The sequence below is a fragment of the Sphaerodactylus townsendi genome, linkage group LG02 (genome assembly GCF_021028975.2).
Source record: "Sphaerodactylus townsendi isolate TG3544 linkage group LG02, MPM_Stown_v2.3, whole genome shotgun sequence".
Classification (NCBI taxonomy): domain Eukaryota; kingdom Metazoa; phylum Chordata; class Lepidosauria; order Squamata; family Sphaerodactylidae; genus Sphaerodactylus; species Sphaerodactylus townsendi.
This window is the reverse complement of record NC_059426.1, coordinates 89,413,956-89,426,605: the sequence shown is the minus strand read 5'-3', so window position 1 is coordinate 89,426,605 and position 12,650 is coordinate 89,413,956. Positions and strand designations below refer to the sequence as shown.

The window sequence follows — 12,650 nt, the reverse complement described above, 5'->3', positions numbered from 1 at the left end:
GGAATTGGTAGCATCGCTAATTTAATCTGGATCCAGTGTGATATCACAAAAAAAATGTACCATACATTCTCGAGTATAAGTCGACCCGAATATAAGTTGAGGCACCTAATTTTGCTCAAAAAAACTGGGAAAACTTATTGACTCGAGTATAAGTCTAGGGTGGGAAATACAGCAGCCAGCTTCCCCTACCCATTCCATCTGAGGCCCCGCGGGGTCTCCAATGGAGGTGAGCAGGGGATCTCTGCACACTGCGCCGGGCTTGGATCCAGGCTGGATCTGAGCCCAGCACAGGGTGCGGCCTGGCCCACTTCCCCTCCCCACCTCCATCTAAGGCCCCGCAGGGTCTCAGATGGAGGTGGGAAGGGGATCTCTCCACCCTGTTCCTCACTTCCCCTGCTATGGCAGCTAGAGCAAGGCTTCTGCAAGGCTTTGACAGCCCCCTCGCTTCCGGCCATGGCAGGGGGAAGCGAGGCAGAGGCGTAGGAAGGGAAACCAGAGACCGGGGCAAAATGGTGCCCAGGCCTGTCTGCAGTCCCCCCCCCCCACATGAGGCCACACACCCCTGCCAGGCTGAGCATGAGTGCAAGTGCTCTAGAAACCCTGGCTACACAGAGCTATACTGGCTCTATATGTTAATAAAGGTGCGTTTTTCACAGACAGGTCCTACCTTTGGGCTATCTTTAAAGTTATAGTAAGTATTTTAAAAATTATAATTTTTACCTGTAATGTAGGTTTAACATGTTGTTGTTGCCCTGAGCCCTTTTGGGATGGGCAAGGTATAAAACTAAAATTAAAAATGGCCACAGGGCATGGCATCCCACTGGTTATATAAGGGGGATCTAGAAGTAGGCCAGGTAGGTTGTAACTGGTGCTGCCCAGAATCCTGGGAAGTAGAGCTCAGTGGAGAAGAGGAGGATCCTGGTGTTGCAGCCACCCTTCCCGTCTTCTCAGTTAGGCTTAGTGAGACCTCTGCAGAAGAGGCAGTAGGGGTGGAGGGGCACATAGCGGGCCAGGAGGAGCTCCACACAGTCTAAAATTGTGGAAGACATTCTGTTGCCTTGTAAATCTAAGGCCAATATCATTCTGTACTAAGATTGTGCACAGTATTCTCTAATAGTTTGTGTAGGGAATATGTGGGGAAATGCAGACACTTGTATTAAAACATCCCTGGAAGCCAACACTTTTAGCATAGAAAGCCTCTGAGCATATTAAATTGTTGTTACTGTATCAGAATCTGATGATCCTGTTTCATTTTTTTCCTTTCTTTGGAAGGGTGGGTATGGTCTTAGATCAGTGAAACATACTATGAAACAGTGAAACATACAAGGAAATTATCTTTGTTTCTGTGATAGATAGGACATTCCTAAATAGAATTATTTTATTTATTTATTTATTTATTAACCTTTAATAGGCATAGCCTAAATAGAATTATGCTCTTCTAAGCCTATTAACTTCAATAGATTTGGAAGAGTGTAACTCTGGTTACTCTAATAACTCTAATAACTCTAATATTCCAATGTGATTATTACGCTCACTTATAATTGATTGAGCTAATGTATATGTTACCTGCATGTTAATGTACTTCTAACCATATACATGCAGTAATCTTTAGCCATGATAAGCTAATAATAAGCCATAACAAATGGAAGTAGATGTCTAAACTTCCCTGTATTGGCCTGCTGGTGTACTTATTTTGTGTTGTGGAAAAGTTCTGTATGAACCTCTGCTGTTTGTTTGTTTTCTTTCTCTGCTGAGAGCTCAAGTAAAGGCTTTTTAATATATTGCCTCCACAGCAATAAGCTGGTATTTCCTAGCAGTCAATGGTATTTGTTGTCTACTCCACACACATCTACAATATTAATGAATTTATGCATGTATGTGATTTTAAAAATCATTTTGGAGGGTTGACTCCAATATCTGTCTTTGACTTGCTATCACTAGTCATTTGTTTCCTTCATATAGAATAAAGTTTTTAGATTGAGTGTATTGTTGAAGGATTTCATGGCTAGCTTCAATTAGCTTTTGTGGGTTTTCCAGACTGTGCGGCCATGGTCTGGCAGTTTTGCTCCTAATATTTAAACATTATTATATTTATTTTATTGGATTTCTATCCCACCCACCCCCACACCCCAAGGCCAGGCTCAGGGTGGTGTATAAATATATTTAAAAACATTCTATACATAATCCATAAAACTAACTTATACATTCCTAGTATTAAAATGCAAGATGGCAAAACAGTCCCAAAAACCTATGCAAAACCCACTCATCTCACCTCAGGTGTAACCCCTGTACTTCAGATACTGTCTGAATGTGGGAGAGACTAAGAGGAAGTAAAACAGACTGACAATACATTGGTGGTAAAATGTTGCTGTAGGGAAGCGAGCAGGTGTAATCAAAATGCACGTGACCTCAGCCAAAGACCCAGTGGAACATCTCTGATATGCGGAACTGTTTATGGACCCACAGGGCCCTGGTGGCAGCCGACAGAGAGTTCCACAAGGCTGGAGCCAGGGCAGAAAAAGCCTTGGTTCTGGTCAAGGCCAATTGCACATCCTTAGGGCCAGGGACCACCAGGAGATTTTTCTCAGAGGATTGAAGCGTCCTTTGTGGGCAATATGGGATGATGCGGTTTCACAGATATGACCTCTTTGGGCCTTAAAGGTTAGTACCCAAACCTTGAACCTGATTCGGAATTCCACTGGCAACCAATGCAGCTGCCATAGCACAGGTTATGTGCTCTCTCACTGACACTCCAGTGGGAAACTTGGCCTTTCCCACTCCAGTGGGAAATGTTTGGACCAGCGTCGGTTTCCAAGTCAGTTTCAGGGTAGGCCCATGTAAAGTGGGTTGCAGTAATCTAACCTGAAGGTGACCGTTGCATAGATCACTGTGGCCAGGTCAGAGTGGGACAGGGAAGGGGCCAACTGTCTGACCTAACGAAGATGATAGAAGGGCACCCTTGCCATGTTTGTTACCTGGGCCTCCATTGTCCATAGATAGGGAGTATTCCAAGATCACCCCCAGGCTTTTTACAGATGCTACCATAACATGTCTTGGAAGTTGGAAGCCTTCAGCCAGCCCTTCCCCTGACCAAGGCACAAGACCTTCATCTTTGATGGATTCAACTTTAATCTGCTCTTTTCCAACCATCCAGCCCCAGCTTCCAGTCACTGTGCCAGAACATCTGGGGTAGCGGCTGGATAGCCCTTCATCAGCAGAACAAGCTGGATGTCATCTGCATATTGATGGCAACCCAGCCCAAAGCTACAGACAAGCTGCACTAGGGTTTGCATGTAAATGGCACTCCATACACAAGATCAGAAGGAGGTAAGGTAAAAACTGCACCAAAGACTCAGGCCCTTTCCGCATGGGCACTGAGGGGGGGTGCGTCAGCATAGTTTATGCCGGTGCACCCCCGCGGGACCGTTCGCATGGACAGTCCCGCTGGAAGCAGTGGCAGCAGCGCAGCCTTCGCACAGACTGTGCCGCTCCCAAGCACTCCTTACCTCCGGTTGCCTTCTGTCGCGTTGTGGAGGCCAGGGGACACGCCCCCCCTTGCCAGAGTGACGACGCTGGAGAGTGAGGCCAGGGGGCGTGTCTCCTGGCCTTCACAATGCGACAGAAGGCGACCAGAGGTAAGGAGTGTTTGGGAGGGCTGGGAGAGAAACGCCAGCTTCCACCCGGTGCCATTCGCATGGCACCGAATGGAAGCCAGCGTTTCCAAAATACCTCGCTCCCTGAGCGAGATTCAAAAACACCGTTTTGGTGGGAGCCGGGAACCGCTGCAGCGATTTGGCAGCGGTGCCTGTGCAAGCAGTCCCTGCCAAAACGCTGTTTTACCGGCCCGCCGCTGTCGCTTTTGGCCCGTGCTGAAAGGGCCTCAGAGTAAAACTAAGTTTCTCTGAAAACTTAGCTCTCTTTAACAAGATAACAAAAATTAAAGTACATGTACTAAAATAGCATAGCTTGCAATCTTCTTTCAAGTATTGGGCACTTTTGCAATTTTGGTTGTACAAAATGAAGGTATTAACTTTAAATTCTATAAATATGTCAAATATTGCAATCCTGTATGATAAGTAAGTTATAAATGATGTTAAACAGTAATATTAGTTTAAGTTTAAAATAACACTAAATATTGCATACGTTTTTTTTTCTTGAAAATTTCTAGGGAGTGGGTTACAAAAAAAAAACCCCTGGGGAGAAACATTTTCTCCCATAGCTTCAAAATTTCCTGAAATTTTACAACTCTATATCCTTTAATGCAGGGGATGCCCCTCAGGGGTTGAAAGAACAGGGATTTAAGGTGTTTGGCTAAATGGTGACTTATCTATCAAATCTTCAGGTTGCGAGGATTATGCGCAATGAGATAGGATTATACATAGGCCGTTTCCGCACGGAGGCGGAAGGGGTTGGGTCGGCGTAATCCACAAAATGGATTGTCCACGCCGTAATCCACGCCGACCTGACCCCTCTGGGAGCGTTCGCATGGACGGTCCCAGAATCGGCCGAGACGACGACGCAGCGCCGTCGAGACAACGGCGCAGAGCAGAGCTGCGCCGTCATCAGAGTGACTTACCAGTCCTGCGGCCCTCCGGCACGTCGCCGAGGCCAGGGGACATGCCCCCTGCCCTGCTCGACCGCTCCAGGATTGCAGGGCAAAGGGAGCGTGTCCCCAGGCCTCGGCGACGCGCCGGAGGGCCGCAGGACAGGTAAGTCGCCCGGTCGGGGGGTGAAGGCGCCTGGAAGCCGCTGCCGTTCGCACGGCAGCGGCTCCAAGCCACCATTTCCCAAAAACCTGCTTGTCAAGCGAGGTTGGGAAATGGTGGCTTCGCACCGGTCGGGCGGCACGAGGGCGGCATGGCTGCGAAACAGCTGCGCCCCCTGTGCGAATGGCTCCTGGGGACGGCGTTTTTGCCGTCCCCAGGGCGCCATAAACCGCCCGTGCGGAAAGGGCCATAGTGTGTGAAAAAAGCCGGTTATCATGGCTCTTTGTAATAACAACAATATTGAGAAGAGTGGGGGGGGGAGCATGTGTCATTGTCGATGTCATGACAACACTTCTGAGTAAAACCATAGAATTTCTAGTAATTGCCCTCCCTTCCTGTGCCTCTTAGGTATACATGATATACTTTTCCTTTTTTTTCTCACTCTACTATGCAGCATATAAAAAAAATCAGATGATATAAATAATTTCCCAGTCCAGCTACTTCAGGCCTGTGCTTTCTAAGGAAATATGTTAAAAATCCAAAAAAATCCTTCTCCATTGCCAATAATTGTTTTGGCTATGACATGGCTACATTAGACAGCAACAAGTTAAATTTATGAATTGCATGCTCATGTTACGTTTATACATTGCAACTGGTTTTTCTTAATATTTTAAATACATTACTTTTTCTTTCTTAATTGAACTTGTTACTCCTTCCCGCTAAGATGTTGCATTGCTCAGCATCTGTACTAGCCTGTGCCAATCTCCAAAATCACTCAGAAAAGCTTTCTGGTAGTGTGGGTTAGTCTCATTAATTTATAGATTACTTCTTCTGTTAAACCTTTAATTATTTCACTGGTTCTAAGAGCCAGAAACCTTTTGTATCCCGTTGGAAGCTAGTTCATTGATACTAGTAAATTCCCTGATCTTATGTCTAAAACTGATTATAAAATGCCTAAACAAAATGAGCAATTTTTATTCTCTGAGAACATTTCACAATGGAATGATACTGTAACAGTTTGAATAATTAGGTCTATCCATTTGTCTTTTAGTGTAAATCATTTTAAAAGGAACAACAGGAAGCAGTCTGATTGATTACATTTTTTTAAAGTAGGAAGTAAGATATTTTACTGCAAATAGCATATCTTTTCAAATCCTTGAGACCAGTGAAGGTCAGTCAGGAAACTTCTGTTCAAAAATTTTCCAGCATATGGGATAATGTTGAACAGGATGTATGTGTGCTATGGAAGCATAATCTGTAATAATCAACATTATGTTGTCTGGTCGGTTTGTGTTCTGGCCAGTCAGCATCAGACGTACCTTAAGGTTCAGCAAAACAGTTCAAGGTTACCAACAAATATAGTTAAACATTCCAGCAGGAGGAAGTGACACTAATCTGTCTTCAGAGATTGTTGTTGTTGTTACTCTAAATCATAATTCAGAAGTTGAAAGGGATATCTTGCTTGTTTGTTTAGTAAAAATTTTTAAAGAAAAAAGAAAGCAAAACAGTTATATTTAGATTTGAGTCCAGTATCACCATAGAAGCCAACAAGATTTTTATGATATAGTTTTGACTCTCAAAAGCTCATACCTCAAAAATTGTTTTGGTCTTTAAGGTACTACTGCACTCAAATCCAATCAATCAATCAATCAATCAATCAATCAATCAATCAATCAATCAATCAATCTAGCTGTTTTGCTGTGTAGACCAACATGGCTGCTCTCTGAATCATATTTAGCTCTTGGGACTTGAGATATTAGATGTGGATTACTTTAAAAATATAAACTGTTAAAATATATTATGTGACTCAGTTTATGATGCTGCATGCTATGGTGTGCAAATATCAAATTAACAGGTAAAGTAAAACACCTCTACCTGAGAACCTGCAGAGTAGCTGCCAACCAGTAAAGACATTACTAACCTTGGTATTTCAGTGGATTCTCTCAGTAGAAAGCATATTTCTGTGTGGGGTTGGGGGGTTTTGGGGGGTGGAGGTGACGTGTGAATACAGTCACTCTCTCTTAAGAATGGTTTGTTTTCTGGCAACATGTTCCCAGGCAACAGAGAGAAGGAAATTAAACCAGTAAGTAATGAGGCAAACCAAGATTTACAGACTAACCATAGCTAAAATAAATCAAGATTTTATGTTATATCTGATCTGAGAAGTATTTATCAAGCCATTATTCCCAGGCTATTAGTTTTGATGTACACAATATATTTGCACATTCAAGACCCCCAGTTATGCAGAAAACCTTACCTTTTCTACAAGTCTGATTAATAGTGCTGCCAGTGAGTGGCTGACAACAAGCAGGAGTTTCAGGGGGTGGAAACATGGAGAGGCACTGTCAGCAGGACAATGTTATGGCACTTCCAGGGAAAACCCAGAAATGATGTTTTAAAAAAAATTTATTAAATGTATACCCCACCATCCCTGGCCACAGCCAGGCTGGAGGCAGCTTACATTCAATTAAAACCATACATAAAAGCAGCATTAAAATAAATCAGCCTAAACCAGTTCCTTTCTTACCCTTGATGGCGATAAGTACCTTTCAGCCTATTAAACAAAAGTAATCAAGAATCAAGGGAGAAGGTGTGCTGTAAATAGATGGTACAATACGTGTGCACTGATGTTTATAACAATGGTCTAATTGACCATCAGTAGCAAGTGTTTGGGAGGCTGGCAAACTGATGTTCTGACAAGGATGGATGACTTCAATCAAAAGCCCAGCGTAAGATCTCTGTCTTACAGGCCCCGCGTAATTGAACAAGGTCCTTCAGGGCCCTGGTGTTAGTTGACAGAGAGCTCCACCAGGCTGGAGCCAGGGCCAAAAAAGGCCTAGCTCTGGTCAAGGCCAACCTTGTGTCCTTAGGGCTGGGATCACAAGTAAGTTCCCATTTGAGAAATAAAGTTACATCCGCAGACAATATGGGGATATGCGATCCCGAAGATATGAGACCTCTCTAGGATTTGCTAGAAACTCTATGATAACCAATTTCTAGAGAGGTGTGACATCACTTCCAGGTTCCCCCTAGAAGTGATGTAATATCATCAGGTCAATGATGATTTTTTTAAAAAATTCTCCTGCCTGCTGTCAGAGTGGTGGCAGGTAACAGGGGTTGCTAGTGGGAGGCCATAGTGGCAACCCTATCCATTAATGATGAACGTTGTGTTTTCTGGCATAAACCCTCCACACTAGTACACTGGATTTTCTATTTTGAAAAAAAAAATTCTTGTTCTTGTTTAAACAGTGTTTATCACTATGTTTATCACTATACGGTGTGATATACAGTGATAAATATTCAGTGTTTATCACTATTTTAATTTCACATGCTATATGGATTTGAACTGTACAAAGTGTTAACTTCTAAATACTAATTTGTTCTCCTGCAATATCACCTAATGATGAAGGCAGAACTGATGAATTCCAGATCTTGTACAACTGAAATCATACACTCAAGTGTTTTATTTGTTTAAATGAAAACCTTATGGAATACGTTTACTTGTTTCCAAGAACAAATTCTTACAGGTGGAAAAGTGCTTACTCATATAAACAGCAACACTGAATTATGATAGAGGCTACTTTTAGTATGCTATATATTATGAGACTGTCTTCAGAGCTATAAAACCTCTAGAAGGAAATTAAAGGACTGTTTGGATGGGTAATATCTCGCTGTAGTTATGCACTGTATAATTATTGCATTTCCATATCAGTTCCAAAGGAGTGTCATTATGGATGCTGTTGCAAAAAAGGGAGCATTCTGGAAATAAAAGTTATTCTCAGCCAGGGGGAAAAAGAAGTAGGAGAGGGGAAAGGAAATGCTCTTTGCGAGTCCCCCACTTATTTTTTATACTTGCTTTGACTAGATTAGATTCTGGCAGGGGCGAATCTAGGCAAACTGGAGCCCGGGGGCAAAATCTAAGTTTGGCGCCCCCCACCCCACCCCAGGTATGGACGACCACCCTCCCCCACAACGACCAAACGATGTTTTTTGCACCAGCTCACAAAACACCTCCCACCACCAGCAAAACATACATGACTCTCTCCACCAACTCTCTTTCCTAATTTTGTCCTCAAACCAACCCTATGAGGTAGGTTGTTAGCCTGAGAAACAGCTCCAGGCCAGTGCAAGTGAGAATTAACTTTTAAGCATGTAAATCTCTCACAAATCACCGCCCCCATCAGAAGTTGGAATAAGAGAACCCTTCCCCCCAAAAGCAGTTTGAGCAAAGAAAGAAAATCAGAGAGACAACTGTGAGTTGGCTGAAGTGCCTTGGATAGCAGGCTTTCCCCATTTATCTTTGTGGATCTGATGTGGGGTAAATCTGCCACCTTGCAGTAGTGCCTCTACCTGTACTCTACTCATTTTAAAACAAGTATCAAGGTTCCAGTATTCTTGTTACCAGACAAACCTGTAGTAGAAGGGGTGGGTGGGTATTTTTTAGAAACAGTGTTTATCATTCCTGCAAACTCCCCACAACATGCCCAGGTGGAGACGGCCTGGCAAAGATTCAGGACCTTCCGAGTTAAGCATGGGGACTGGGCAGCTTGCCCCCCCCCACAAAGCCCCCAGAGTCTGGAGTGGGGAGCCATGGCTTCTGAGGCACATGGATGGCCCCCATAGCTGACATAGCTTCTATTTTGCTTTATTGACCAACCTGTCCCCTCCAAATTAAGAAACCAACCACTGCTCTGGAGAGGACCTGCTCCCAACACCCTGTGGCAACAATCTGTCTAAAACAAACATTCAAAAGAATCATAAGAGACCCCCATAATTGGACTTCTCCTGTGCTCACCGGCGCCCCTCTGCTGGGGAGAAGGCTTGAGAGCAATGACAAGGACTTAATGGAGAATAAGGCACTGCACTCTGGGTGAGAGGGAGGGGAGGCGGAGCTTCCCAGTCCTCCTCCTGCGGGCACAGTGGTATTTCTCCCCCGCCCTCTGGACACTCAGGGCCACCGTAGAGAGTGGGCGGGGCTATGTCAGGCTTCCTTAATTCTTGCAGCAGCTGGCTTTCTCAATGCCGGGCTTGCTGGGGCTTGCAAAATCAGCCTGTGTGGGGAGATGTTTTGGCGCCCCCAACTCATTTCAGATAGCTTGCACGGGAAGACAGACATTTAAGAGCATAACATTAAGCCCCAGGGTAAGGTCTACTGTTGCCCAGAGTCACAGTTATGGTATACATGCTGATTTGTATTCTTGTATGTGCATAGAAACACTCAGTTTTTAGAAAACCATACCTTTGCAGATTCATCACCCCCTCATAAAATTTTGGTAAACATGCATAAAATTATTTTAATATGGTGGTACTTGTATGGTGTTCTAAAATAGGAGCATAATGTATTCCTTCAGAATTAAATATGTGGCAATAGTGGAATTTTAAAATTATTATTATTTATTAAATTTGGTATACCGCCCACCTCCAGAGGATTCTGGGCAGTGTACAAGATAAAACCAAAACAACCACCAATACAAGATAATCCAATACACAACACATAATCCATAATGTAAAATACATTAAAATACAGAATCCACATCATTTTTCATATTTATTCCTATTGTAGAACCTCTACGTTTTGCAATTTATATAAAAAAATTGCTAGAATTCAGGAATATCATACATGGCTTGAGTAGTAAGTAGATATAAGCACATTAATGCAGTAACAGTATATGACAGTACATACTCAAACATTGCAAAATAAATGTTTTTGATGCATATCTTTTAAAGTTCACTTATTGTAACTGTTCATAAGAATAATTTCAAAAGAAAGCATTGATCTGGGTTAATAGGCTCTTGAGTATTTCAGGCATTAGAATTAAGATTTTTAAAAGATTTATTCATCTTAATCCATTGCAATACATTCTTGTCATGCAATGGTAAAAATACAGCATTTTTCAAGTGCCTTTTTAAAAAACACTCATGATTTCTGTCATGCTAAGAAAGATCTGAGGAATTTGGGGAAAGGATATGCAAGCAAAGTTTTCATGTGTTTGGGGGGAAGGAAAGTTAGATTCCCTGAGCTATGCAAGAGAATTGTGCGTTATGCATACATCCTAGAGCTGTCTAAGGAAGCACATCTGCCACATCTCTCCCTCTGGCTAGATCTGCTAATGAGGCTCTGTAGTGTCAAAATGGAAGTCTGCAGCAGTTTGGGCAAATCGGCAAAAATGAAAGGATCAGCAGAAGTCACCCTCTGCAAATTGAAATGCTGGGCCTTCCTAGTTGGAAGTAACAAATAATATAGTTGATCACACACCTTAGCCATATGTTTAATAGCTTTTGCTGTATTTACTTGCATCTGGTTCATTACATGGTTCTTGCAGGATCTGGTTAAATTTTTCAGTCAGCTAATCTGTAGTTTCTGCCGTGTCTCACGTTGGCTTTGGTTCAGATACCTGACTTCCAGTTGACATTTTGTATAGTTTGGGTAAAGAAAACATTTAGTTATTTTCTCAGTGATACCAGCCTGATGAATTAGGACACACTGTGTAACATTTGGTAAGTTAGACCAGGTTGGTAACTTGCTGGCCTCTTGACTCACATGTAGTTGTACTAAATTCCATTGAGGTCACCGTTGGGCACTGTTAAGAAATAGGATTAAATATCTTGAAGGTCTAAAAGATAATTTTCCAACCATGGTGAAATAATCATCGCATAGATTGTCAACTTTAAAAAGTACCGGTAAACACAGAAAAGTGAAAAGCTCCTGTTGTATTCCTACCACAGGTTGTTTCTAAAGCGAGTCTGTTAATTATTTCATCTAATTTTCTTCTTTTTAGCAGTCCATTTATGTCTCAAATTTCTTATTTTTAACAAAGGAATTCAAAATGTGCTGAGCCTCTTCTGTGCAGTCCTTACAGAGAACAAAATCCTTTTTCATTCTGCAAGTTACCAAAGACTGAGTGATGCCTGTAGAGCTCTAGAATCTCTAATTTATCCCCTAAAATACAGGTAAGCTTTATTGTGAAACTCTAAAAATGAAATCAATATTTTTATTGTTTGTCATTCTTCTTCATTCTTGTCATCTCAAGGTTTACACAAAGGTTTGCGTAGTAAAAATTCACTGGATATTGTTCAGCTTTGCCTTTTTACAGATGGGCTGCCAGGGGTACCCTGGGTGCCCATAGAACTGGACAAGTCTTGTTATTTATTCTCATATGAAGCCTGGCTGATATGAGGGAAAGCTCAAGGGAAACCTAGTTTAAGTAGCCTGTTGTGACTCTCAGCAGCTCAATTTCCAGAGTCACATCAAAGAACACTTGCACAGAACTATTTCCATTTGAGATTTATCATTGTGATTAAAATCCAGAAATCCTGAATTTCCACCCTGACTAGTAACATCCCTTCCAATACATTACTCCAAAAAAGTCAGTGAATGTATCAGAATGCTTGATAATAAGAAAAAGGAAGAAGAATAATAATTTGGATTTATACCCTTCTTTTCTAAACGGTAAGGAGTCTCAAAGCAGCTTATAAACGCCTTCCCTTCCTCTCCCCACAACAGACACCTTGTGAGGTAGGTGGAGCTGAGAGAGTCCTCAGAGAACTGTGACTATCCCAAGGTCACCCAGTAGGCTTCATGAGGAGGAATGGGGAAACAAACCTGGTTCACCAGATTAGACCCTGCTGATCAGGTGAAGGAGTGGGGAATCAAACCTGGTTAGAGTCCATCATTCTTAACCACTATACAAACAGTGTTAAATTCTTGGCTAAACATCAGACTTGACTATACCAAAGAACATGGTCTTAAATCCAGCACATCATTTTTGTGGATGAAATTATTGCTACCTGCAGGATCCAATCCTGCAGGTAGAACATTCAAAGCATTGAACTCTAAGTAGGATTATTAAGTAGGATAAAGCCATTTCGGTCTCGTTGTCATCCCAATATCTCAGCTGTTTTTAATGAAAACGTCTTTCTCCCATTTTCAGCTCTTCCTTGCAC

General features: G+C 42.5%; 1 protein-coding gene across 4 annotated transcripts in view; it reads left to right on the top strand.

The window, feature by feature from the left end:
- The window catches only part of SBF2 (SET binding factor 2), a 271,896-nt gene that overhangs the window by 141,559 nt on the left and 117,687 nt on the right, over positions 1-12,650 (top strand). For all 4 annotated transcript variants that reach the window (XM_048486741.1, XM_048486740.1, XM_048486739.1 and 1 more), the window contains one exon: positions 11,525-11,657. In XM_048486741.1, the coding sequence (XP_048342698.1) occupies positions 11,525-11,657 (133 nt within the window). The remainder of the gene's footprint in view (positions 1-11,524; positions 11,658-12,650) is intronic.